Source organism: Colletes gigas, unplaced genomic scaffold, assembly GCF_013123115.1.
Source record: "Colletes gigas isolate AHSC1104 unplaced genomic scaffold, ASM1312311v1 Colletes_gigas_Sc00007, whole genome shotgun sequence".
In the NCBI taxonomy this organism is placed as follows: Eukaryota; Metazoa; Arthropoda; class Insecta; order Hymenoptera; family Colletidae; genus Colletes; species Colletes gigas.
In genome coordinates this window covers 7501482-7526391 of record NW_025106636.1, presented here as the reverse complement: position 1 = coordinate 7526391, position 24910 = coordinate 7501482, and the positions used below count along the sequence as shown (strand labels likewise).

The 24910-nt window shown below is 43.2% G+C and overlaps 1 protein-coding gene across 5 annotated transcripts; it reads left to right on the top strand.

Moving 5' to 3' along the window:
- The first annotated feature begins 1020 nt into the window (after positions 1 to 1020).
- LOC122396437 lies at positions 1021 to 24633 on the top strand. 5 transcript variants are annotated; one of them, XM_043394828.1, is made up of 17 exons: positions 1021 to 1345; positions 5606 to 5786; positions 6006 to 6072; positions 7037 to 7101; positions 7889 to 14766; positions 14863 to 14993; positions 15073 to 15828; positions 15917 to 16031; positions 16446 to 16576; positions 16662 to 16805; positions 16926 to 18152; positions 18366 to 18781; positions 18941 to 19174; positions 19552 to 20424; positions 20608 to 20737; positions 21000 to 21336; positions 21469 to 24633. In XM_043394828.1, the coding sequence occupies exons 2-17, from the start codon at positions 5629 to 5631 to the stop codon at positions 23181 to 23183; spliced, it is 13377 nt and encodes a 4458-aa protein (XP_043250763.1). In that variant the 5' UTR covers positions 1021 to 1345; positions 5606 to 5628; the 3' UTR covers positions 23184 to 24633. The 5 variants fall into 5 exon arrangements, with proteins under 5 accessions (XP_043250763.1, XP_043250762.1, XP_043250760.1 ...); XM_043394827.1 differs by having other exon boundaries at positions 7031 to 7101; positions 16926 to 18146; XM_043394825.1 differs by having other exon boundaries at positions 7031 to 7101.
- Positions 24634 to 24910: the final 277 nt, after the last annotated feature.

Sequence of the window (24910 nt, the reverse complement as noted above, 5' to 3'; positions counted from 1 at the left end):
TTGTTTATTTTCGCAGTCCTAGAATGGTAGTTAAGAGACAAAGTTATTTATCGACGTTTGGAAAACATGTAATGAATGTCGTGCTGCGACTGATTTTGATGCTAAACTGATAAAACAATAAAAATCGTTTGGTTGTTCGCTCGAAACTTATTATTAATTTTATTGTTTCGTTACCATAATCTCTGTAATAGAAGAAGAGAACGAAAAAGCCATGTCGATATTATGCAAACGTGGTAGAAAAAGGTGGGTAGCATCTGGCGGAAAATATATTGGCAGATCCACGTAAAATCGTTTACCTAGCGCCATTAATGGCAGCCATTGTACATCGTGCGCCCTTCAGGGTTGCCATTTCGCTCGTTTCCTCGTAAGCAGTGCGATTGTAATTAAGAAAAGTATGCTTTCGAAACTAAAGCGTTCCGGTTCTCCCGAGCATTTTGTCGAGATTAATATCCGTTGTATTTCGTAGGAAAATTGAAGATCCTTAATACGATCGCGCTGTTCATCCGTGATACGCAGGAAAGCTAGTTACGTGTTCGTCATATGTATGGTTAACATAACAATGTGTATATATGTTCCGAAAATTAATGACAAGCCACCATGATGAATTGTCGTGGGTTGAAATCCAAGTCCGAAGTCTTGAAAGGCGGAACATCGAAGTGCATCAAGACTCTCAAACGTGTACGTCGTGTTAGAGAATTGTTCGACGATAAATCCTACATACGACGTATCGTACAGAACCGTAATAGTTTTGGTAAAATCGACGTCGAGTCGGGCGACAAATTAACAAATTTCTCGTAACTTTGGTCGTCGGGGAGAGTGTCAGGAACTCTAGGCATTCGTACTATATTGCGATTCTCGAAGCTGGCTCAAGCGACGCGTACCGTTCGTAGGAACTTTGGAAAATTCTATCGCCAAATAATGATCGTGTGACGTCTTTGTGCGTGCATCGTGGGAAGTGACGTTTTTGTTCGATAATCAAGCCACCGGGTACGCCGAATCAGTATTTTCGATGCTCGGATATTCATCGCGATGGTCTAGTTCTTTGGCTCGCGATACGGAATTATAGAGCGCGCTGCAGAACTTGGGAAAAAAAGTGTCAGTTCCAACGTAACTACGACATTGTGAAAGAGTTAAAAACGATTTTCCGTGCGGTGTGTGCACCGTAGGCATGCATTAATACCTCGGAAACTCGGGATCTCGCATTTTCGTCGGGTCGCCGTGCTGCTGAGTCTCGGGACGCAGGATCGAGCGTAAAAACTACAGCAGAAGATCAATGTCTACGGATATAATCTGCTGTGTAATGTTTTACCAGGTGTGCCGTCGCGGACAAAGAATCTATTCTTTGGTAAGGAATAGACGATATATTCTCAGTTATCTTTGTTTTAAGAAACCTGTAGAACGTAGCCTCGATAGGACAATATATTATCCGCCTTGCAAGAAAAGATAAAATCCACCTTGAAGGACACCTTTTTTTCTTTGTCGAAAACATTTTAATATGGTAATTTTTTAGACATACTAGAATGTTTTCCATTCCACGTATTACGTTACGGTACAAAATTGCTCGAGTGATTGAGTTACATGGAGACTTCGAATCGACAGTACGGGTATGCCACAACCTGTAAAAACATGGGAACGAAAATTACATTCTATTATTTGCACGTTAGTACGCTCGCATGTTCCATGTTTTACATTTTAATGCACACAGTGTATGGGCGTGATTGTGTAAGGTTAAACAATACAGCTATATAAATTGCGGAATGAAAATAAGTCCTATTTTATCGACACTTGCATTTGTGTTTATAATAATCAGTAGCATTCGATCTTGTAATTATTTTTTATGTATAAATGTTCATTCATATCGGTTAATAGTAGTTTATTAAAGTATTTAGTAATTTCCAGTAATACTTGATTCTTACGCAACATACTCCTCTGCATTTGGTTACTCAAACTCGGACGGGTTCGTGTTAGCGATGGATATAATTTTCAGAATCGGTGCTTAATTATCAAGCACATCTTTCCGGTTTTTCAGTTTTTGGATTTCGATCGACGATTTTTATATTATATACTGCAGTTATTTTCGTTGAAACGAGAAAATTTATAATCAATTTAAGATCCAGACGCATCTCCTCAATTGCGATCGTACGACTCGTTGCAATCAATTACCGATTTGATTTAGTGTCCCCTAGTTTCGATGACCTGCGGTAATCATGCAAAACTATACCGACCTAATATTACATGGAACATCCTGAAATTGTTAAAACATGTGAAAATTTCGGATCGTTTGTCTTTGAAAGACTCAAGCGAGGGTAAAATTCTACCGAACGTTACCGTGAATATCGTACAGTCGCCATATTTGCTACCGACCTGCTATCTACCGATGATTTGGAATTACCGCGAGCGTGGCTCCATCTACTTCCTCTCTCGTGAGATCATGAGACCACGCTGGGCTACGCAGTGAAGTCTGACATGTGGAACATTTCCTGAGGTTGTTACTCGTTCGTTTTGCCGAATTCACGTATAGAATTTGTCGAAACCCAGTCACGATACTTGGTACGTACAAAAGCCATTCCAATAATCACTCGAACAAGTTTAATCGCATCGACGAGTGACACGCTTAATGAAAGCGTCTCTCGATTTCGATGCAAATTGCCGCAAGCGTGCAACGCTCTCTCGTGCCAGCGTTACCTTCGATATCCAACGAAATCCGAACCCAACGCGAGATTCGGAGATGTTTATTCCCCAGTTCTGTTTTCGTCCACGATTCTCACGTCCAGTTTGTCGAATATTTTTCGATTCGATCGTACGGGAAGCGTGTATCGGTCGTCGGCGTTCTTGGCCCGAAATTTCGGGCTTTGTGCAACCTGGAATGGCTGTCGAGGAAGCATCGTTGTGGTTTAGAAATCGGTTTCCTATCGTCTGGGTAGTGCGGCTACGATATCTAACTACATTGAAGATTTTCGACCACGCATGTGCGTGCAGCAGTTTATACACAAACTGAGCGTACACATCATAGAAATGTACGAGTTATGCTCGTCTCAATTAATCGTCGATTAGAAAATTGGACACGTTGTACGATTACGTTTCGAATGGTAATTGTACGTGAACGATTTCTTTCGAACGATTGGTTAAAAAAATGGTTTTGTGCTCAAAATCTAGTGAATCGTGTGTTGCCTATGGGTTACTAGTGTTACGAATTTGTGATGAAGAGTTCCAACAGGATTCCAAGGACCAACAATGAAATGGTCGAAGTATCTACACGGTATAAAATAATTCATGGCGTATGTTCGCGCACATGTGAAAATGTGTATCGCTTGGAATTATTGAATTTCGTCGTATTGTTGTCGGAATTATTTAGTGCGGTGTAGGAAGTTATTTAAAACGACGAATAGAACACGATCACTGCACAAATAGTGGAGATTAATTCGATGACACGAATGAAATTGTATTTGTATATTGTAACGTTTGTAGAAGAAGGATTCTCCTTAGGGCACGAGAATAAAGTACTACGTACGAATCGTCAAGTTCTTTTTTTTGTTGTGTACACGCATCCGATGCAACTGTGCTGTTCATTATACCGTGTTATCGATTACTCGTGAGAGGACTCGTGGGTCTGAATGAGTTAATAAGAAAATCTATAAATAACGGCCAGGGGAGAGTGTAGAATTACGAGCACGCTGACCAAAGGATTGCAAAATCACAGGATGCTCTATGCAACAGATGGAAATTCTATAAATAGACTTGGAACAATGAATAAATTATGAAGTATTTACTATTACGGTTAATTCGCGTAATTGCAAGCATTTCACGACGAGCACTGGCAGTCGTAATTACGTAACCTCTCGCTGGAAACTATATAGCAGCGAGTAACAGAGAAGGATAATATTACGAGGGTGCTCATATTACAATATTGATAACTAAATTGTCGGTACTTAAGAGGACCGAAGAGAGATAACGATCGAAGATTTTAAGTTATCGTGATAAATTTAATGCCAGAAAATCAATACAAGGATTTCGTGTTTGTAACGTGTAAATAGAAATGAAAGCACAAATTTTAAACGACATAGTTTTTCCGTTAAACGCTTTCTCTCCAAATAATAAGCTTCGATTTACTATGCTACGATTACTATGTTTCACACGTTGATTTTATTATACAGTGTGTCCAGTTTATTATTCGTGTTTGTTCGAGAAGAGAACGATAATGAAAATTTAAGTCTGATCGTAAAACAGAGTTTAATAAAATTTGACGCCAAAGCTTCCGGTGTTTTCAAACCAAAGAACAATGTTCTCTTTCTAAAAAAGAATGCAACAGTGGAGTGAAGGAGAGTGTAAAAACATTTGAAACAGATCGATCGTAATATCGATTCGTGGAATACGTTAATGACGTGAGTCATACCCGTCGCTTCGTTTGTGATTCTTATGTTTTTTGTAGAGGGATCTGTCGTAAATTAAGAGATGTGGTAATTAAATAGCGAGTTATCTAGATTATAGTACCTTATCGTATTTAAACTTTCATAGTGACTTATCTTCTACGTAGTCACCGATATCAATCAATTCAAGGCAATAACGGTACAAAAGCTTGATTTGGTGAAGGGAGAAGAGAGGGGATATGTAAACGTATATTTCTGAACCTTCTTTCAATGAAGTATTTATACAGGGTGTTCGGCCACCCCTGGGAAAAACTTTAATGGGGGATTCTAGAGGCCAAAATAAGACGAAAATCAAGAATACCAATTTGTTGATGGAAGCTTTATTACAAAATTATTAACGTTTAAAGTTCCGTCCGTACTGAATTTTTTTCTCGAAAATGCGCAGGATTTCGGGGGTATGTCTATTCACCAAAAATGATTGTAATTGACCCCCGCAACCGAAAATAATTTTTCCAGAACGATTTAAAATTTTTTTTTCCGTCGAAAAATTTCGTCACCTACCTGATTTTTTTCTCGAAAGTGGATAGGATTTCGGAGATATGTGTATTCACCAAAAATGATTGTAATTGACCCTCGCAACCGAAAATAATTTTTCCAGAACGATTTGAAATTTTTGAATTTAATTGTTAATAACTTTTTAACGAAGCCTCCATCAACAAATTGGTATACTTGATTTTCGTCTTATTTTGACCTCTAGAATCCACCATTAAAATTTTTCCCAGGGGTGGCTGAACACCTTGTATATTAAAATCAACACATTTTTACATTTACGATGTATTTATGAAACGAATCTATTCTTGTGCGAACAAATCTAAATAAAATCAAATAGTATACGTTCGACGAAGTATTTGAAATCAAATCGTACGTGTAGGGGTTAGTAAGTTAGTTGCAACATATTAGGAGCTTAAATACATTATTACCTACAATAAAATTCTTATGAAATAGTCTAAATGAATAAAAAAAAATTATTTAATAATAAAATACATTGTATATTACTGCGTATGGTAGAACAATGGCACCAATGTGAAACCGAGCAAGTGCTTAAAAGAACCGAAAATATGTATACACGCGAGTAAAATTAACGGAAGAAACGTGTCCTATAAGAAATAGAATAATGAAATGAATTGTTTTCTTCCAAACAGAAGACGTAGAATAAAGGTTTTCTTCTCCCGACACAGGTGAACAATATACAACGAACAAGATGGACGAGTACGACAAGAAGTTCGCCGAGATGCAAAAGTACATTCCGTTTTTGGAAGCGATGATAGAAAGATTACAAAACGTTAAGGACAAGTCACGGGAAGTTCAGCTACAGAAAATGCAAAGCCTTCACGGGATTCTATCGAACAGCAAGAGAAAGTACGTTTCGCAAGCGCCTCGGATATGTTAAAACAAAACATTTCCTTTTCCTAATTGTAACGTTCGACGGACCCGTTTATAATTAATAACAGTACACATAAAAATGATTTGAAACTTGTAAAACATTCAAGTTTATTGCTAATAACGACAAAGAAACGAAAAATTTATGGAATTTGATTTTTAAAATCGATTAATCATGATCTCTTGTCGGTGAAATAGGCTGAAGATCGAGACCTTGCAGCGCTGCGAGGACGTTTTACAGAAGTTGCACAACAAAGTAGAAAAGGTAGATATATTGATCGAGGTATTTTACACTGCCATGTACTCGCGACGCACTGAATTTATTTTATTAAAAGAAACATTTCGAATAGTTATTCAACTTGGGAATTCAGCGAATCAAAGCTATATGGCAGTGTTGTATGCTCTATTGTGGTTATTGTTTCGTACTGTGTTCGCGGTTGAAGGATATAAACGAGAATACGTATAAGTTACTTCTATAATCACTTTGCGTCACAACAGTAATAAATATTTACCTCGTGCGAAATTAGTTTAGTTTTTTTAATCGACGAATCGTACCGTTCTAGAAAAAAGAATGACGCCATTTTGAAACAACTCCTTTATATCGTTCCACGAAACGCAGATTATATCACGCGCTTTATAGAGCAAACGTAATAATTGCACCCTTTATTTCTTTATCGTAGACACCTTGTGTTTATATTTATTAAATATTTCTATAGTGTCACACGAACGATTGTATCTTCCATTGCATTTTCACAATAGCACCCTAATTACGTTACAGTTTGCGTTGTTATTGCATATAGGTCCCAGTTAGAACTTGTAAATTGGGCAGAAATTACTTGTCGATATACTTCAAGAAATCTGTTTTGTTTCCATATCTGTAAATAATGATAAAAAATAGTTGTGCTCGATGTTACAAAATTTTACACATTTACAAGACTTGACTTGCTCGTTCGGTTAATAATCAACTAGATATTTATGAAGATCGATTAACCGAAACATTTGTTTCCTATACTAAGTCACATTGAAACACGGCTTCAGCGAATGCTTGTAGAGTAGTGGAATTTGAACATTCTTTTTTTTTCATTTAACTATGTTTTCTTAAATAAATGTAGCTGCTTGAGAATCCCTCCTTAGTCTCCGTTCTTTATATTTTTTTGGATGTTTACAGGCTTCCGTAGTGCATGTAATGTGTTTTTATTTTAATCATTCTAATCTGATACGAGTTTCAGGGAAATACACCCGGATTGCATTTTCCGCATAAGAAAAACGAGGGAAGCTCGGCACAATCTTCGAAGTAAGTATCAAACGTGTATACAGGATGAGTCGCACAACTGTATCCCTGAATTTTCTTATAAACCATTCGTTGTATAGAAACATATCTAAAATAGAAGTTGTTGTACTTACTCATCCTGTACACTTTCACTATTTAATTTTAAATAGTTTACAGTATGTACAGAGTATGTAATATTAAGGTCATCCTGTGGTTTCAGTCGTTAATAATAATAACGAAGCGCTTTAATCCATTTGCATCACTGGCCAAGAAGAAGTCACTGAGATATTAAGTTTGTAATACTTTTCCTAAACGATATTTGTGCAACTTGTACGTCTGTCTAACGCTTTGCATAACATTATCCGATAGTGCAAAAACCAGTTTGGATACCCTTTATAAGAAATATTGTGTCACGTCGCTGATTTTGTTTTGTAGTTGCACGCGTGAAGCATGCTTTTTTACATTTTATATCATAGGTAGGATGACTGGAGATCATAAGAAACATGTTCTCCGATGCAAATGAATTAAAGAGAGCACCTGAATATCCAAGGAGAAATTCCACTGGGCAGAGGCGTGTGTTGCATTGGTTTCTTGAATAGTTGAGAAATATAACAAGAGAATCTGACTAAGCTTTAGTGCAAACGATACTGCGGTAGTCGTCATTTAGATAAATCTGTACATTTAAGTTCCGGTAATGAAGTTTGAACCGTAGCAGAATCGCGTTGCTTCTTTCAAGAACGAGACGCCACGATCCACAGTCGGTGAAACGGTACTGGTTTCGTATAAAATGTCGATATCGAATGTATTTCAGCGGATCGGAGGATGGTGAACAAAGCAAGGCTGTCGCGAAGTCTCAGCAAGTCGTGGACGCAATGGACGAGAAAGATGTTCACGAAACGCCGGCTAGCCCGAGCCCCCCCGTTAGCCCCGACACCGCTTCCCAAATAGCGCCGATAATAATCCCCACGGAGCGCAGCGTGGACTTCGTGGACGACAGTAAACCAGCCAGCCCCGATCCGGTGGAGACGCTGCCCACGAAAGCTCCCATCATTATACCCACAGAACGGACGAGCAACGATCTCCCAGTGTCTCCCGGTTCGCAGCGAAGCTTGAGCAAAAGCATGGAAGACGTTTCCTTCAGCGAGTGGGACATGCTGGAGGAGAACGAGAACCAGGCGCGGAACAAGAACTGGCAACCGGTGGTTAATTCCGGCCACGACGTGACGGCCGCGATCAAATTGGTCGGGAATAATTTGTCTCAGAAACTGAACGATGGTAGACCCCTGGCGCCGATGTCGATACACTCCTCTCGGCACATACCAACCGTTACGGTACCGGCACTGGGCAATTCCAGGCGGTTGACGTCGATGCTGGAAAAGAATCGACTGATCGGGTCGAATTTAGACGGGGTCTCGTCGGACGCGAGGTCGGAGTCGCCGGTGAACGTACCGGACGTCCGATTGAAGTCTCCAGACCCCGACATTTTGTTCCCGAAACCGAAGAACACTTCTCCCAGACTCAAAGACGCGATTCCCAGGCCCATGTCGAAGCCGCCAGCGCCGTTGTTGCTCTCCCCGCCGCCGGTTTCGGAGCCTCCGCTCTCCATGGAGGATCTGGCCGAGTTGCTGAACGAGGAAAACGACGACAAGTCCGAAGGCAGCGAAAAATCGTCGGACGAGACGAAACCGAAGAAAGACAAGCAGGATAAAGACCCGAAATCGTCCAAGTCGTCGCTGCTGATGCAGGAAGACATGGACATAGAGAACGAGAGACGGTGGGAGGAGGTGGACAAGCACATAGTAAAATTAACGAGTAGAAAATGTTTACCGACCGGCGGCCCCGTAGTATTAGGCGCAAAGGGCGAGTCTTCGAAACCGTGCGAACCCAAGGGACCACCCGTTAGCGTAGCGCATAGTCCGGGAATGTTCCCGATGAACGCGGAAAAGACGGTCGACAACAGAAGTCGACCACCTTCGCCGGGTTCAAAGATAGAGCCGCGTTACGCGGACAATTACGAGAGGCATCCTCGTAATCCTCAGCCTCGCGACGGTCACGGTCACGATAACGCTAAAGACAAGTCGAATCTGATTCACTGTCGACCGCCCGACGAGGACATGTCGAATCCGATTCCTGTGCATTCCTGCGGCCCGGGGATGCCGGACGAGAGAAACGCCTTGATGTATCAGAGGCGTCAGAGCAACGTTCCCGAGATTCCGCCTAGAATAGAGACTCAGGAGTTCAGGATGGAGGGCACGGAGTACTTCAATAGGCAAGTCCCGAACCAGGCCCCTCTCTGGCCCCCGATGCACCCGCCAGTGGGCGGTAATGATTTCTGCGCCACCCAATGGCCGCCGGCCGCTAATTTCCCCGGCATACCGGTATCCACCCCGCAACCTTATCAGCTCCCGATGGGCATGCATCAGGAACTGTGGAACGTAGCCCCGGTCAGAGAGCCGCTACTGATGGAACCCCATCCGATAAGCGAGGCGTCTAGACTCAACCAGTTCCCAAACACGGGCATCAGACCCCTGATGAGTCCCAACGCGCGCCCCCAGGACCTGAACCACATTCCCCGACCGGACGAAATGCCCAACGTCGACGTGCCCAACGTGCAGACGATACAACCTCTGATCTCTCCTACCAGATTCCCGGTTGGGCCGCCGTGTCGGAACTTCCAACCGGAGGGCAGACCCTACGAGCAGCCCTTCGACAGGGGACTAGAGTATCCTCTGCAGAGACAGTCCTGGGACGCCCAAGCCCCGCGACCTAACGAGGTGCCCTACAGGCCGGAGAACGAGGTTCCCTGCGGGGTCATAGGGCCCGCTGATGCGGCCGCGAGGCAGTACTCGCGGCCCAGCACGCCCTGTCCTTGGAACAGGGACAGAGACCGCGGCGGGGGCAGGGGTCGTGGCCCCTATTACAACGAAAGGAACAGGGTCGAAGGTAGAAACAATTTTAACCGCGACGCTCGCAGGCCAGAATGGCCACGGGACAACCACAACGAGTGGGACGCCGCGAATCGTTTCGTCAGAGACAATAGGAACATATCGGACCGGGATCCGCGCGTACGCCCCGAACACGCTCCAGCGAATCAAACGTCGCCCCAGTCGAGGGACAATAACGTTTCCGCTAGGGACCCTCGTCTGGCCAGAGACAAACACGTCTCCCCAAAGGGTAAGGACCTTTTCAACGACAGGGACCCGAGGAAACGGTCCACGGGAGGATCGACGTTCCCGCCGTCGTTCAGGAAAGCCAAAGAGAAAACCAAGTCCCCTCCGAAGCCTGATGGCCACAGGCGTCCCGACCCCGACAAGCAGGTGGACAAATTGGCGAAAGAGAAGATGCAATCGCCTCTGGAGAGCCTCTACGGCGTGATCGACACCAAGGCCAAGGCAGCTCAAGGCTACTGCCTGCAGAAGTTCAAGATCCCGAAGATCAAACGCAACGAGTCTTCCGAGTCGCCCACGTCGAGTCACAACCTCGACGAGGCGAAGACGACGGAACCAGTCGAGAAACAGGAAGCAAAGAAGAGCGGGAGGGACGACGCGACCGCGGAAGTGAGCAGCAGCAGCGACGGGAACCCCCTGTTGGAGGAGGAGGATTGGAACGAGGGCGGGGGAATCGTTTCCGAGAACAAGATAATAAATATTCCAGATTTTACCAAGGACGAGGACCCGTTTGCGGATATGATCGAGGAGAAAATCGAGGAGCCGACTGTCGTCGAACCAGACCTTATCAGCACGTCTGCCAAATCCTCCGTGAACGTCGAGAAGAAGGAACAAACGGAGCCGGAGGGATCTAAACCAAAGGAAGATGCTGAGCCAGAAGGGTCCAAACCGAAGGAAGAGGTGACTCAAGAGTGGATCGAGGCGTTGATCAGGAAGTCCTTCGAGTTCGGGGAGGGGAAGAAGTTCGTCGAGCAGGCCAAGTTCATGCAGAAGCTTGGAGAGGTGTTGCAAGCGAAGAAATTGAAGAAAATAAAGAAGATCATCGAGTCGGAGTCGGAGAGCAGCAACTCGGACAAGGAGGATACTGTGGAGTCGAAGAAGGTTCGAACGAGGAAGAAACGGCGAGTGATCGTCTCCGACAGCTCGGACGACGAGTCACTCGCTGAAAGACTGGGCATCCTGAACACTGGGAGCAAACAGTCGCTGGAACATTCATCCACGGATGATAAGGAGGCGCCTAATGTAAATAAGAGCGTCGAAGAGCCAACGCCCAATAACGAATCTTCCGATCTTAACGTACCAAAGGCCGACGTTAGCCAACAAGTTCCCACAGAGCCATCGAGCGAGGTAGCGAGTACTGTCCATGACGAGTCCAAGAGCGAAGATCCCGCTCCAGAGGAAACAGAAACCGTGGTAGCAGACACTCTGGAAGAGTCCAGAAACGAAGAGCCAGCGGAAGACAAGGAGTCCGGTAGGAAGACGCCTAAAGCGAAAGCGAAGAGGAGAAATTCGTTGGAGATGCTTCAGGAGGATATAAGGGAGATGTTCATAAGCGAAGACGTGGTGACTGCGACTGGGTATCGCCAATGTCGCACCCAGAAGGAGAATCAACAGACTGTCGGGCCGAGCACTCCCACTCAAACCACGCCATCCACTAAGAAGGACTCCGACATCGAGGAGGCAACAACATCTTCGACCAAGCCGAAGAAATCTACGAAGCCTCGACCCTCGGATGAACCCAGCAAGAAGACCAAATCCAAAAAGGAGGCGCAGCGAGTGACTCGACAACGCTTGAAGCAGTTCACTCCTCCGGGTTCCGACAGCGAGGAGGACCAACCGTTGGCTCTGAGAACCGAATTGATTCAGAGTTCCAGCACAGCGGGTAACCAAGACACCAGTAGCGAGGAACGAGACATCTTACGACGGAGTAAACGTATCATCAACAAAGAGACGATCAAGGAGCCGCGGGTGATGATCGAGAAAACCGATATCTCGAAACTGGACTGCTTGAAAGTGATGTTCGACAGTTCGTCCGACGAGAGTTTCGGCATAGACGTGTCCGAGCTGGCAGCCGCGGTGGACATTTCCCTCCATCCTGACAAGCAACCGGAACCGGAAACCCCCGAACCGACCGAGAAGAAGAAGCCCGGTCCATTGAGAAAAACGAAGAAGAGGACCATCGGCGAGTCGAACGAGAACAAAGTCGACGAGCTCGCGTTATCCGACGGAGAGAGTATCGTTTCGGACATATCGATGACGAGCAGCGTCGCTTCCTCGAAGAAGACAGCCATCCACGCGCCGAAGGCGGAGATCAGCAACAACGAAGAACTGTTGAGCAACATTCTGGTGGGCTTGACGCCCTCCAAGGCCAACCCGGACAAGGACGCGTCGATCACGGACAAAGGAAGCGACGCAGACGTCGACGACGACGTCAACGATCAGCTGCCCACCGAACCGAACGTGCGGAAGTCGTTGGGAAAGAAGAAGAAGAAGAAGTGCAATTGGCAGATGGGGATCTTGTCCAAGAAGAAGAAGAAGAAGACTCCGGCGTCGTTCTCTTCGAAAGACGATTACGATGCTACGAACGTCAGCTTGGAAACGGGAACCCTGCTTTCGGAGGGCAAAACCGACGACGAGAGCAACTCGTTGCTCAATACGAGTCAGAGTATCACGGATACCGATAGCGTCAAAGACGTTGAAACTTCTGATAAGGTCTCGAGCGAGCAGAAAAAGATCAGTTCCCATACTAAAAGTAACAAAGATTCCGTCAAAGTTTCTCCTACCGCGACGCCGATAAAAAATTCCAAACCAGTTAGTGCACCCAGCAGTAATAGCGAGACGTCGAAGAACGTTAAGAACAAAGGGAAAGTAGTTAAATCGTTCTACGACGTGAACATAAACCAGCTGATCGATTATGCTTGGACGGGGCAGGAGCGGTACAAGTGTTTGCTCTGCTTCTTTACAGGCAAAAATATCGTCCACCATTACAAGCTGGGCCACGTCGGCAGGGAGATTCTCATTTCGAGGCTGAACGCCACGGACGCTCGATTGGCGATTGAAGAAGCCAAGGCGAAGTCGGAGAACGCGACGTTGAAGCCTCTGACGGACGAAACTTGCATATTCAATTGCAGGATTTGTTCCTTCATCACGGAGGGTGGCATGAAGGTTGCGGTGGAGGCGTTTTACGAGCACTGCACCACCCATACAGGGGAATACAGGTTCCGCTGTAACAGTTGTAACTATCAGGCTGTGGCCAAGTCCTCCATGAGGACCCACTACTACAAGGTGTGTCGTAAGTTCAAGGGTACCTTCAACGAAGCCATAACCGAGGATGAAATACCCGACGATGATTGCGTTCACGGTTACTTGTGCTCGAGTTGCAACTACATCCAACTAAAGAGGTCCAATTTAGAAGAACATATGGAACTGTGGCACAAGGATGACTCGAAGAGCGAAATAATAAAAGTAGACATGTCTCTTAACTCGGCCAGACAGGAACCATTGAATGTCCTAGCCGATGAAACGGTGAAGCTGGAAACGTCCCAAGAAGGTCCAGAAAACCTTGACGAGTCTGCGAACGATAATTTAACTTCTGTCGAGCAAAATGACGACGTCGTGACCAAAACAGAAGTTGTTAAAAAGGTTGAGACCTGCGACACCGAGGATAAGAAAGTAAAAGATGTCAAGCCCGTGTCGCAGAAGACAGAAGATGGTTTAGAGGCGCAGTCTGAGAGCAACGAGAAGAAGAAGACTGCACAATTGGATGGAGATTCGAACTTACCAACAGGCAATCTAAGCGTATTCGTCTGCCCTCCAGAATTGGAGAAAACAGAGGTGGAGATACAGTTGGAACGGAAGAGGAAAATGCAAGAGATCCTTCAGAATATTGGCATCAAGTTGCAGAAGGACACTTACAAGAAGGGCCTTTCTATCATAGACAAGCTGAAGGACAAGATGAAGACCAGTCTAGTGTCGGGTAATGAGAACGACGCTGACGAGACTCCAAATTCTTCTGGTCAAGTCACAACGACTGATCCACCTTCCAGTACCGCCGTAGCTTCCACGGAAGATACGGAAACGGCTTCGCCTTCGACTCAGGAAACCTCGAACGACAAACAGTGCGAGAATTCCGTCTCAAAATCGCTGTCGTCGAGCGCGAACTGCGACTCTCAGTCCACGTCTGAATTAGATCCATCCGAGGCGAAGATCAGAGATCCTCTGGCGACGCTAGATCGAAAGAAGAACGACGAGAGCGACGCGGAGATGAGCGATAACGAGAACGCGAGGAATTCGGCACCCGTTTACGAATCTGATTCCAGTAGCGAACAATCTGATACGGATCCTCTCGCGGATGTAAATATGATTTTGAAAGAGACTTCTACCATTAACGCGTGTTCCAAGGACCCAATGCTCACAACTATTCAGAGACTCGCTGCTCAGTTACAAGCCACGAAGCCAATAGATTCGTCTGCGGACGAGAACTCTGCCAAGTCAACGGAAACCACTGAGAAAACTTCTCGTGCCGGTTCTATTCCGAAACCACCTGAAGTCGTGCCTATAAGTAGTATCAAACGATTCGTTGGAAAGATGGAAAATAAATTTCACGAGATAATACATGAAAATCTCGACGATTCCAATCCACCTAAGAACTTCATTAGGTTGAGACGCCTGAGCGGAGACATGTTGTCCGTATTGGCTCAGCCTTCTGACGGTCAAGAAGATGCAATGCCCACAAAAAGTAGTACGTACGAAGAGTATTGTAATTTATTGGTATTTTAGTATAAACGTAAATCATTTACGTTCTTTGTAATTAATAAAGAAACACTGTATCCAATAGACGAATCCAACTCTCCGGCAAAGGTTGGTAGCGGATCGACAACGTCCGGAGAAGAAGAATGCTCGTTCTTGAGAATCGAAAACGTAGTTAGTCTTGCGCCAACTGCTGACAATGCCAACGAAAGTCCTATTGTAAGTCACGATTCTCGAAACTGTATTGTACTTTGGGGGGTTTTTACGCTAAGAGGATTTACCTTTCTCTTCCTTACAGATAAACGATATAAGAAAAGCGGTTGAAACTTCTCCGATGAAGGGTAAAGCAGTGTCTGTATTAAAGAAATCTCATTCACCGTTGATTTTGAAAAGGCTAAACGCCGTGACGATTACGCAACCGTTATCAAAGACTATGCAAACGATACAGTCCTCTGCGTCAGAAATGGTGAAGCTGATTCCGGTGAAGAGTATCTCTCCTTCTCCAGTTTCCGTGACCGCCACGCAGATCGCCACAAATTTCATTCCAATTGCCCCCAAATCGAAGATACCTTTCCCATTGACTGGCAAGACCACGGTCATGACACCGGTGACAACGCGCACCGTCACTGTCAGTGGATCGTCGTCGTCCAACTTAAACTACAAAATCGTGAAAGTCGTTCGAGCACCGAATGTCCTGAAATCGAAAGATCCTGTGACCCCGCCCACCGCAATTAAGCTAAAATCCATGGACGCCTACAACGCGATGCTGAAACCGACTAAGCTCACTCACTTGTACAAGTGTATGGGACGCGATTGTTCCTTCACGACGGATACGTTGGAGCAATATCGTCAGCATTATTACCAACATGTGGCCTCGAATGACAAAACCAAGCAACCACCGTTTGATTACCAAAAGTGTGCTTACTGTTACATGGCGCTGAAGGATTGGAATCAAATGAAGCTCCACATAGATGACAAGCACGCCCACTGTCGTTACCAATGCAGTTACTGCTTTTACAGGGCCATCACGCTTGCTTACGTGCAAATACATCAGGTAAAGGGTTATATACTTTATAATACAATTTCTGTATTAGTAACGTTACAACAGTAAATACCACAATGTATTTTTCCTTCGTTTACAGGCCATTTCACACCCTGGTCTCCACGATATTTTGCTTGGCAAATTACTGAAAGAGGTGCCGGCGAAGGAAGAAATAAACAGGCACGATTACATACACCCCTACATATGCAAACATGGTATGATTTTTTATAATATCACTCATCCATACATTAGACAATTTATAGTTTGGGGAATATTTCAGGGCACGTATATGCATTATAACGTCACGATATTTAACACATTAAATTTAGGGACCGATACATAATATTTTAAATACTATAAAACCGTCAAAATGGAACTAATAAGTATTGCCAAGGGAACACATTCGTTTGTTCATATTTCTGTCTGAATATGTCGACGTTACGTTTTGACGACCAATTCGTACATTATACTTCGAACATCACATTATTCTTGGATCAGACATTTTTACGTAGTATTTTTATGTAGTTTGTGAATATGAAAAGAAAAATACACGATGCTATTTAAAAAACATGATATCAGTGTTTAACGGAAATAGGTTATTTTTAAGGTTGTATGAAACATTTTTGCAGACTGTGGGAAGTTCTTTTATGTCCCTGAAACCTTCATTGGACATATAAAATCGAAACACGGGCAACCGCACTCCTCCGTTAAATGTCACGTGTGCCGTTCTTCGTTCGTAAAAAGTGACCAGCTACTCGCGGTAAATAACTTTTGACTAATTATTTATCGATCGCCAAACGATTTATTTTCTGTTTGATTTTAACGAAACGACTGGTTGTTTCTAGCACTACAAGTTGCACGCATTTTACAAGTACCAGTGTCTTTATTGCTTGAACGGTGCAGACAATTTGCTCGACATGCATACACATTTGAGCTCGTTTCATTGCAATCGATTACCTCAAGCCCTCGAACGATCTCTTCCTCCTCAGGTGAACAAAATTTCATAGAATAATAATTAAATTCTTCCAGCAAATGACCGACCAAAGGTTATTGCCGTGGAACTAGATGATTTTTGGTTCTTTATCGTTGTTTTGAACTTCGCGTTTCAGGCGCAACGGAACAAAGATGTAATAGATCAACTAATTCTTCGGACACTGGACGATTCTTGGAAGGTTTCCGAAGAAGTCGATGTGAAAGTAATTAACGATGAAAAGGACGTTAAAGACTTGGTTGTATGCGGTAGCGTGGACGCTGCTCGTAAGACGCAGTATTCGAAGATGCCTAAAGACCTGAATATGTTGGATAAAGACGAGAACGAAGCATTAAATAAATCGCTGTCGAGTTTATTCGGAAGTAATAGTAATACAAATAATAGTCCAGTCAGCACCAGTTCCGCTCAAAACGAGAATACGTCTGCGGAGAAAAATCGCGACGAGATCGCGGCGAGTAAGTCGTTAAACAGTGCCAAAGGCGATCCCGATATTTCGATGAGATCGATCTTGGACAATGAGACAGCGGATAATGATTTGTTGGACAACTCTGTCGAGCCGCTGGAACTTCCGGCGGGAGCTTTCGACTGTAGCGACGAGTTTATAAACATAAATCTACTCGACAATCCTGATTTTCTGATGAACGTCAACAGCCGTTCGAGCAACGTGTCTTTGATCAGCAACGCAACCGAGAACGACAGCAAAGCTGAGGACAGCGACATCGAGATCGTGGATATCATAAATTCAGAAACCATCGCCACGAAAGATGTGAAAAGTCTGTTCGACACGAAGAAAAAGGATAGTTTCGACACGAAGACGGAAACAAAGACGGAAACGAAGGTGGATACTTCTGGTCAGGAAATTGTGAAGAAAGAAAAATCTGCCAGTAGCGCGAAACAGTCGAAAGAATCCACCGTGATTAAAGAAACGTCCAGCAGTATAACTATGAAAACCGAAAGACCGTTAACGCTGGATGATATCAAACATACTGGTTTCACAGGAACGAAATTGTACAGATGCGGTTACGAGCACTGCAACTACGGCGCACCGACCGCGGTCCTTTTAAGATCTCACACGAGAGATTGCCCTATGGGTAACGACAATAAGCATTTGAATTGCGTCCACTGTCACAAACGTTTCGTTAAAATTGGATTTTTACTTGAACATTTGAAAGTACACGGACTGAAACGTTTTGGCTGCGCGTTGTGCAAAGTGAGACGCACAGTGGGCTACCAGGCGATGGCGCATATGAAAACGAAACACAAAGTTGCCAATAGTAAATTAGTCCCGGCGGATCCAAAAAATCCCTCCGTTGATGGTTTATTTATCGTACAACCCGTTGTAAGTGTAAGTTTGTTTTTACAAAAGCACAGTAGAACCTCGATCGTTATAGTTTATGTCATTGATATCTCTAATTCCGGCGATAAAGTCACCAGATTAGTTCCAAAGATTCAGTTTAAATTTTAAGCCAATCTAACTGCAACTATTGAGATTTTACTGTAGCTGGTGCATGTACCTAGCATGTAATTATTTCTTTGGAATTATTTGATCTCCATACAGTACCAAAGCGGCGAACGAAAAGGAAAGAAACGTAAAAGCACAAAGTCTGTGGAGAAGGAAAGCGAGAAAACAGCGGTCGATGCCGAGAAACTGTCCTTCAACCCCGACGAAATAGAATTCCTACCGCGTCAAGCGATATACAATCGGGTGGTGCAATGCGCCATGTGCCCGTACACTACGAAAGTTCGAACAAACATAATCAGACATTTGCTTCTGCACGCGAAGGACGAAAGTGTACCGGAGAGCGGTCCTGTGAACCCTGTGCCTTGCTTAGATAAAAAGGAACGAATGTTCGACAAAATGGTGAATTTAGCAAGCAGTTCTCATCAAAATGGACGAATGGGTGGAAAACACAAGGAAGCTACTAAAAACAACGACGATCAATTTATCCCAAAATTCGTGCCGGAGCATAAAAGGTAAGTACTCGTGTATATTTAATATAGCAACAATCAGCAATGTGTATGCAACAGTGGAAGTGTATTTCTGTTGTACACGAAAGAATTTAAGTGTTATTTTTTCGTCGGTCACACTTGCACAGTGAATTTAACGATGCAACAACCTTTTCCTTGCAATAGATACGTGTGCGGTGTGGCTGAATGCAATTATTTAACTGTCGACGAAGCAATGTTAAGGTGTCATTTAAAAGCTTTGCATTCCGAAGAACTGTACTTTCGATGCCCCCACTGTCCACAACCACCACCGGGCCAAGAAGGATTAAACATAGCAATCGATAAAATGGCTGTTCACTTGAAAATGCACGACACGAGACTTTATAAATGTTCTCATTGCAATCACCATCATTACCATAGGTACACAGTGATATTTATACCTTGTGTGCAAACAACGTTGCACAAACTGAACCGTGTTTGGGTTTGGGACTTTGTCCCGAAACTCCGATGCACAGTGCATTTTTTTTTCTGCAACTTTTTTTCTGGGTTCCCCGGACTAGTTCTGTCTTGAAAAACAATTTATTCGAACAGTATATTAAACATTTGACAAGTATATGAAATACAAATTTAATCAAGGGTGGATCTACCATAAAACCAACGTCCTTCGAAGTAAGCTTCAGGCTTCGATTAGTGTAGATCCGCCACTGTATATTAATATGCTTGTCAGATGTTTAACGAATTCAAATCCCCTTTTGTTCGTTTTCTATGCTGTCTAATAGTAACAAACCGTTGATTAGGCATATCGTGGAAAGGCACTTGGCAGATAAACATCCCGAGAAAAGACCTTTCGTTAAAGTAATTAGGGAGTTGGAGAACACGGAGAACAATCAGGCGATGCAAGAAGAATTCGACGAGGAACTGCCGGACCCGGATGGAAACCATTGGAAGTGTAATATCTGTGAACACAAATGTGTATATAAAGCAGAAATGATGAATCACGCCGCAACGTCTCACGAAGAAAAATGTCAGTACAAGTGTACTTTATGCTCCTTCAAATCCAGTGGAAAAATCATGTTCGAGCAACACATTAATAACAAACATTCCAACGATACAAACGTCGATTTTATTTTGGTATACCAAAGGATAAAGGGCGTGAATAAGAAGACCGGTGACAATATCGAACAGAGTGGGCAAGAAGAACCTTTCGACACTACTCCGCTTTGGAGAAGGGACATGCCTAGAATCAGGCACATACGTGGAATTCTTCTGGAAGAAGAAGACGAAACGTCCACAGAGTCCTCGTTGAAAGCAGTGAAGCGGAAAAGCGACGCGGAGCCAGTGGTAAAACCTGCGAAAATAAAGCCTGGGAAATCGGGCTCGTTGGACGATGCGAAACAAACGAAAGAGAAATACAAACGATCATTGTCTTGCGACAAAGTAGCAGTCGAATCGGATATCTCCTGTGAAACGTCCAACACCGCCGATAAAGCGAAAGAAACGAAAGTTAAAGTAGTCGAAGACAATGATCTCAGCGATTCGGATGTCGGTAGGTTTGGCCCGTATGGGAAACCTGATGGTAATATGTACGTTTGCACTCTGTGCGTGCAATTTAAAAGTAAATACAAACACGACATGAGAGATCATCTTTACAGAGAACTAAATTATGCAAGGTGGGTATTTACAGAGTTGTATTCGCGAAAGCGATACCTGTGTATTTCTTTTTCAATTTATTTTATCTCTTTACTGTACATAACGATACAATTAAAGGCAGACAAAAATTTGGAACCTTTGCCTTGCAAGAACTAAATAATAAGTAGAATAAAATAGGAGAGAATGTTTTGGCGATATTTCAGGTGGCACTGTAAGGACTGTGGATATTTGTCTGTAAATCGGAATACTTTGTTAAAACACTTTACGAAACACCATAACGGGGAACGTCCAAATCACGAACCATTATCTCCGGACGATGATATTGAAAATTGGGTACGCATATTCTACCACTCAAACGTATTTGATCGTGTGTCTGGTACAATAAATATTTATTTTTATTTACTGAAAGAACGTAGTCGTGTTTTTGATCTTAAAATTAGCAGCTCTTTAGAAATAATAATTTAAGTTATGTTTTATCAAATGTCGAGGGGCAGTGTACATTTAAATTTATTTAAACATTTGGTGTCCCCAAACGTTCTATAATACGAACGGTATTAACATCGTGACGTATTTGTTGTTGATACTTTCAATACAGGTTGGTACATTATTGTCAAGACAAACGCGTATAATAAAAGGATTGCCGCCTACAGAAAACACAAGTAGCACGGATACTCCAGCAACGGCTACTGCGATTAGCAATAATAGCAAAACGTCTGCCTCTAAAACTTATCAAAATAGTATTAGAAAATCTTCGAAGACCTCGAGCCTCGTCAATAAGTCTTCTACTATGAAAGATAATAAAACGCAAGACGCCGATGTCGATGTTGATGCCTTAGACGATAGTAGCAAAGACAACGAAGGGCTTATTATGGATATGGATGAGATTCCATTGAAGCAGGAGAAGACCGAGAACGCGACAGAATCTGATAAAGGTAACTGGCCTGCTATCAAAGGCTCGAAATGTATCTTTGAATTATTAATAAATTATTTAAACCCGCTTAACTGGCAAATAAACCAATCTAATTGAAACTGTTAGTAACGATTGATTATTGTGTTCGATGTAGCCGAGTCTAAGGAGGGTCGAGAGAAGCCAACCATGTTAGTCTGTAAGCATTGCAATTTGACGTTCACCCGATGGCGCGGATTCAAGTTGCACGTGCTGTTAACTCATTTGAAGCGGCTAGGATACGTTTGTCCTTACTGCGATCGAAGCACAAACTCGGAAGCGTTGATCCGCCAACATATCCGGTCCAAGCATCCCGGTTGCCCCGAGAAGCTCGTACCAAATCCATCCGTCAGCGGGCCAGAATTGACGGACCAGTTTTGGGAACGGGAGTACGGAATCGTGTTCCCAAAACGGTCCAAGAAACGCAAGAGAAGATTGAGCGAAGACAACACGGACAACGACAATCACGAGCAGACCGAGAAAGGGAAATGCACCTTCTGTGGCTTTATCGCCATGAATCTGGCCGGCCTCAAAGGGCACATGAGAGTGCACAGACAGAAACCAACGTTGAAGTGCTCATCGTGTTCTTACTCCACGTTAAAGAAATCCGAACTTTACAAACACTGGGAAACCGAACATCCGTTCTTGTCGTTCAAAACCGACGATACGACGACGCCGCTTGACTCGCCCGGCGATTCCGGGACGACGCAATTAGATAAGAAGAACCTCGTCGACGACGATTACAGCGACGATATAGAGGAAGAACAGGTGTCCGACGCGAAGGACGATCAATTGATTTTGCGTTGCTTCTATTGTTCGTTCCGCAGCAGCACTTTGGAAGCGGTTCAGAATCATTGGAGCACGGTCCACAAAGAACCGAAATTGCCCGGCGACAGTTCCAAAATGAAATCAAATTGTCCCTTTAGGTACAAGGAAATGCGTTCGCCGGATGACACGGCCGCGACAGCTCAGTGCTCGAAAACGGAAGTGGAAACTCCGTACGAACTGTATTTACAGGAGACCCATAACGACGTGCAAGTGATCGACACGCTCGGCATCAAGCAAGAAGGTTGGATCTGTCAGTGGTGCAACGAGCTATGCGACAGCGAGGTGAAAATGAAGAATCATCACAGCATGTTCCACTCGCATCTGCCGTTGAACTTCAAGAAACAGGAGAAGAGCAAAGTGCCTAAGGGATACGTTTGTCCCGAGTGTTTGTTCGCCACGACTTTCATCAACGTGATGAAGAACCATGTGTCGAGACACATAAATCTATTCAAGTGTAAATATTGCGAGAAAACGTTCGGTTCGCCGACGCAGGTGTCGTCGCACAACGCCGAGAAGCATCCAAACATGGAACTGAAAATCGAAAGTATACACAATTACGAGGCGTTGATGGAGAAAATCATGGGGAAAGTTAAGTGGCAGAAGTTGGAGCAGATCCCCACCGAGCGGAAAGGGATCTTCGACACGCAACGGATTCACGCGGTGGCGAAAAAGTCCACGACGAAGTCCGTTGTTTGTCCAAGCCCGATTCCCGTTAAAATAAAAGCGGTCGCGCGAAAAAGTACCAATCCGTATTCGAGGTATCTTTCGCAGGCCAAGGTAAGCGATAAACAAGAGTCACCGACGAGCAAACAATTCTCGTATTACGGGACTCCCAAAACTAACGTCAACTTGGGGAAGTTAAATACGTACATGGTGGTCGGTGGACATCGGATGAAAGTGAACTGCACCACCCTCGCGCGGTTGATAAACATCGAACCGAAAATTATATTAAAAGACTTGAAATACAATATCGAATATATCGCGAAAGTTAAGAAGGCGAAATAATGAACCGAAAGTGGAAACGGAGGTGGCGCTTTTATTTCGTGTCGTGGGAATTTACATTTTAGTAAGAGTTTCATTTAATCCCTTCGTGCCTCGGCATAAATACAGCTATTTGTATTTCTTTAACCCCTTAACGTACGATTTAAAAAGAAGGACACATCTGTTTTATGAAATACCTCGCGAACGTGAAAACGTGTTGATTTTAATAAATTAGATTTCGTGACGGGACAGACTCGTTCTGCTGTATCGGACCACAATGCCATGGGCACGAAAGGATTAAGGTATATTAAGATTATTTATTGTGTGACCATAAATAGTATAACGATTAATGGTAACCAAAGTAACACATGGTATTATACAGGATGTTCGGCCACTCCTGGGAAAAATTTTAATGGCCGATTCTAGGGGCCAAAATAAGACGAAAATCAAGAATACCAATTTGTTGATCGAGGCTTCGTTAAAAAGTTATTAACGTTTAAAGTTCCGCCTGTAGGACGCTTCTCTAGAATCTCACATTAAAATTTTTCCCAGGGGTGGCAGTTTCCCTGTATGCTTTTCTACGTTACGTTTAGACACTGTTTTAACGAATTTTTATCAAATTCATTATTTGATATCGCAGTGTCGTAACGGAAATAATACGCGTAAGGACACGCCGTGGTTGGTTATATTCAACGATTTACTTATATTTTACTTCAGCATAACCTCAAAAATCCTCTGAAAGAATTATCGATACGGACTCGTATATGTCATGCCATGTTATGAGCCGGTGAAAAGTAATTAAGACGATACGCAACGTTTAAAATCAAAACAGTAATTAGTAGCATGGAGATTGTAAATATTTATAAAGGTAGGTGATATTCGCTAGTTAGACGAGTGGCAAAGATAAATACTAAATTTATTTATTTTGGAATATGTAAAAGTTTCATGGGTGTATAGATTGTACATTCTTATTTTATGGTTCATGACATTGTAATAGTATTACTTTCGAATAAGTACTTACACGTAAACGTTGGAAAATTTACAAGTTTTAGCTTGGAATATTTGTTAAATGATTTAATAAGGGGAAACTGTTTGTGTCAGCTTAGGTGAGATCGAAACCAAACACGTGTACCGTATCGTGCAGGATAAGAATTTTTTAAGAGTAAAAACGTGCGCGTACAGCGTCTGTGATTTAAATGTTAACGTGTAAAGTTCTTTACTTATTGATGCAGAAAAATGATTAGTAATTAAATCGTAATATAGGCGGAGTTACGCCATATTACGAAACGTACGTGATATAGCTACTTGAACGTTGTATCTTCAATAATGCTAATTAGTAATAATATTCACGAACGTTTTCGTACTTCAAATGTCAGAAAATTTTGTTGAAAGTATGCCACGTCGAGTTCTCTGCTCGCATATTAACACTTGCATCGTAAAACGTATAAAACTTACTTTTCGTCGCATATCTTAAAGTGAATCCGTTGGTATCAAGTATGATATGAAATGATCAGGAAAAAAAAAAAAGATTTGTATGAAAGAAAAAAAACAAGACTGAAGTGCGTCCTATAAGTTATGATAGACTATTATTTAGTTTGTAGACAATTGTAAATATCGTGTAACATAAAATTTCACATAAATATTTTTGATTTTTATAAGAAAACTAATCGTCATTTCTAATCGTAGTTCTTTCTAATAATGGTGGCCTGTCGCGTTAAAGAGTTTCTTAGAAAGGTAAATCGAAGTTTAGT

What these genes read in the sequence shown, in the direction of transcription:
- LOC122396437 (XM_043394825.1), top strand. Translation starts at nt 5,629, where the DNA reads ATGGACGAGTACGACAAGAAGTTCGCCGAGATGCAAAAGTACATTCCG. An exon ending in TGCAATGCCCACAAAAAGTA is followed by an intron (nt 14,767 to 14,862) that starts GTACGTACGAAG and finishes TGTATCCAATAG; the next exon opens with ACGAATCCAACTCTCCGGCA. An exon ending in TTCGTGCCGGAGCATAAAAG is followed by an intron (nt 18,782 to 18,940) that starts GTAAGTACTCGT and finishes TCCTTGCAATAG; the next exon opens with ATACGTGTGCGGTGTGGCTG.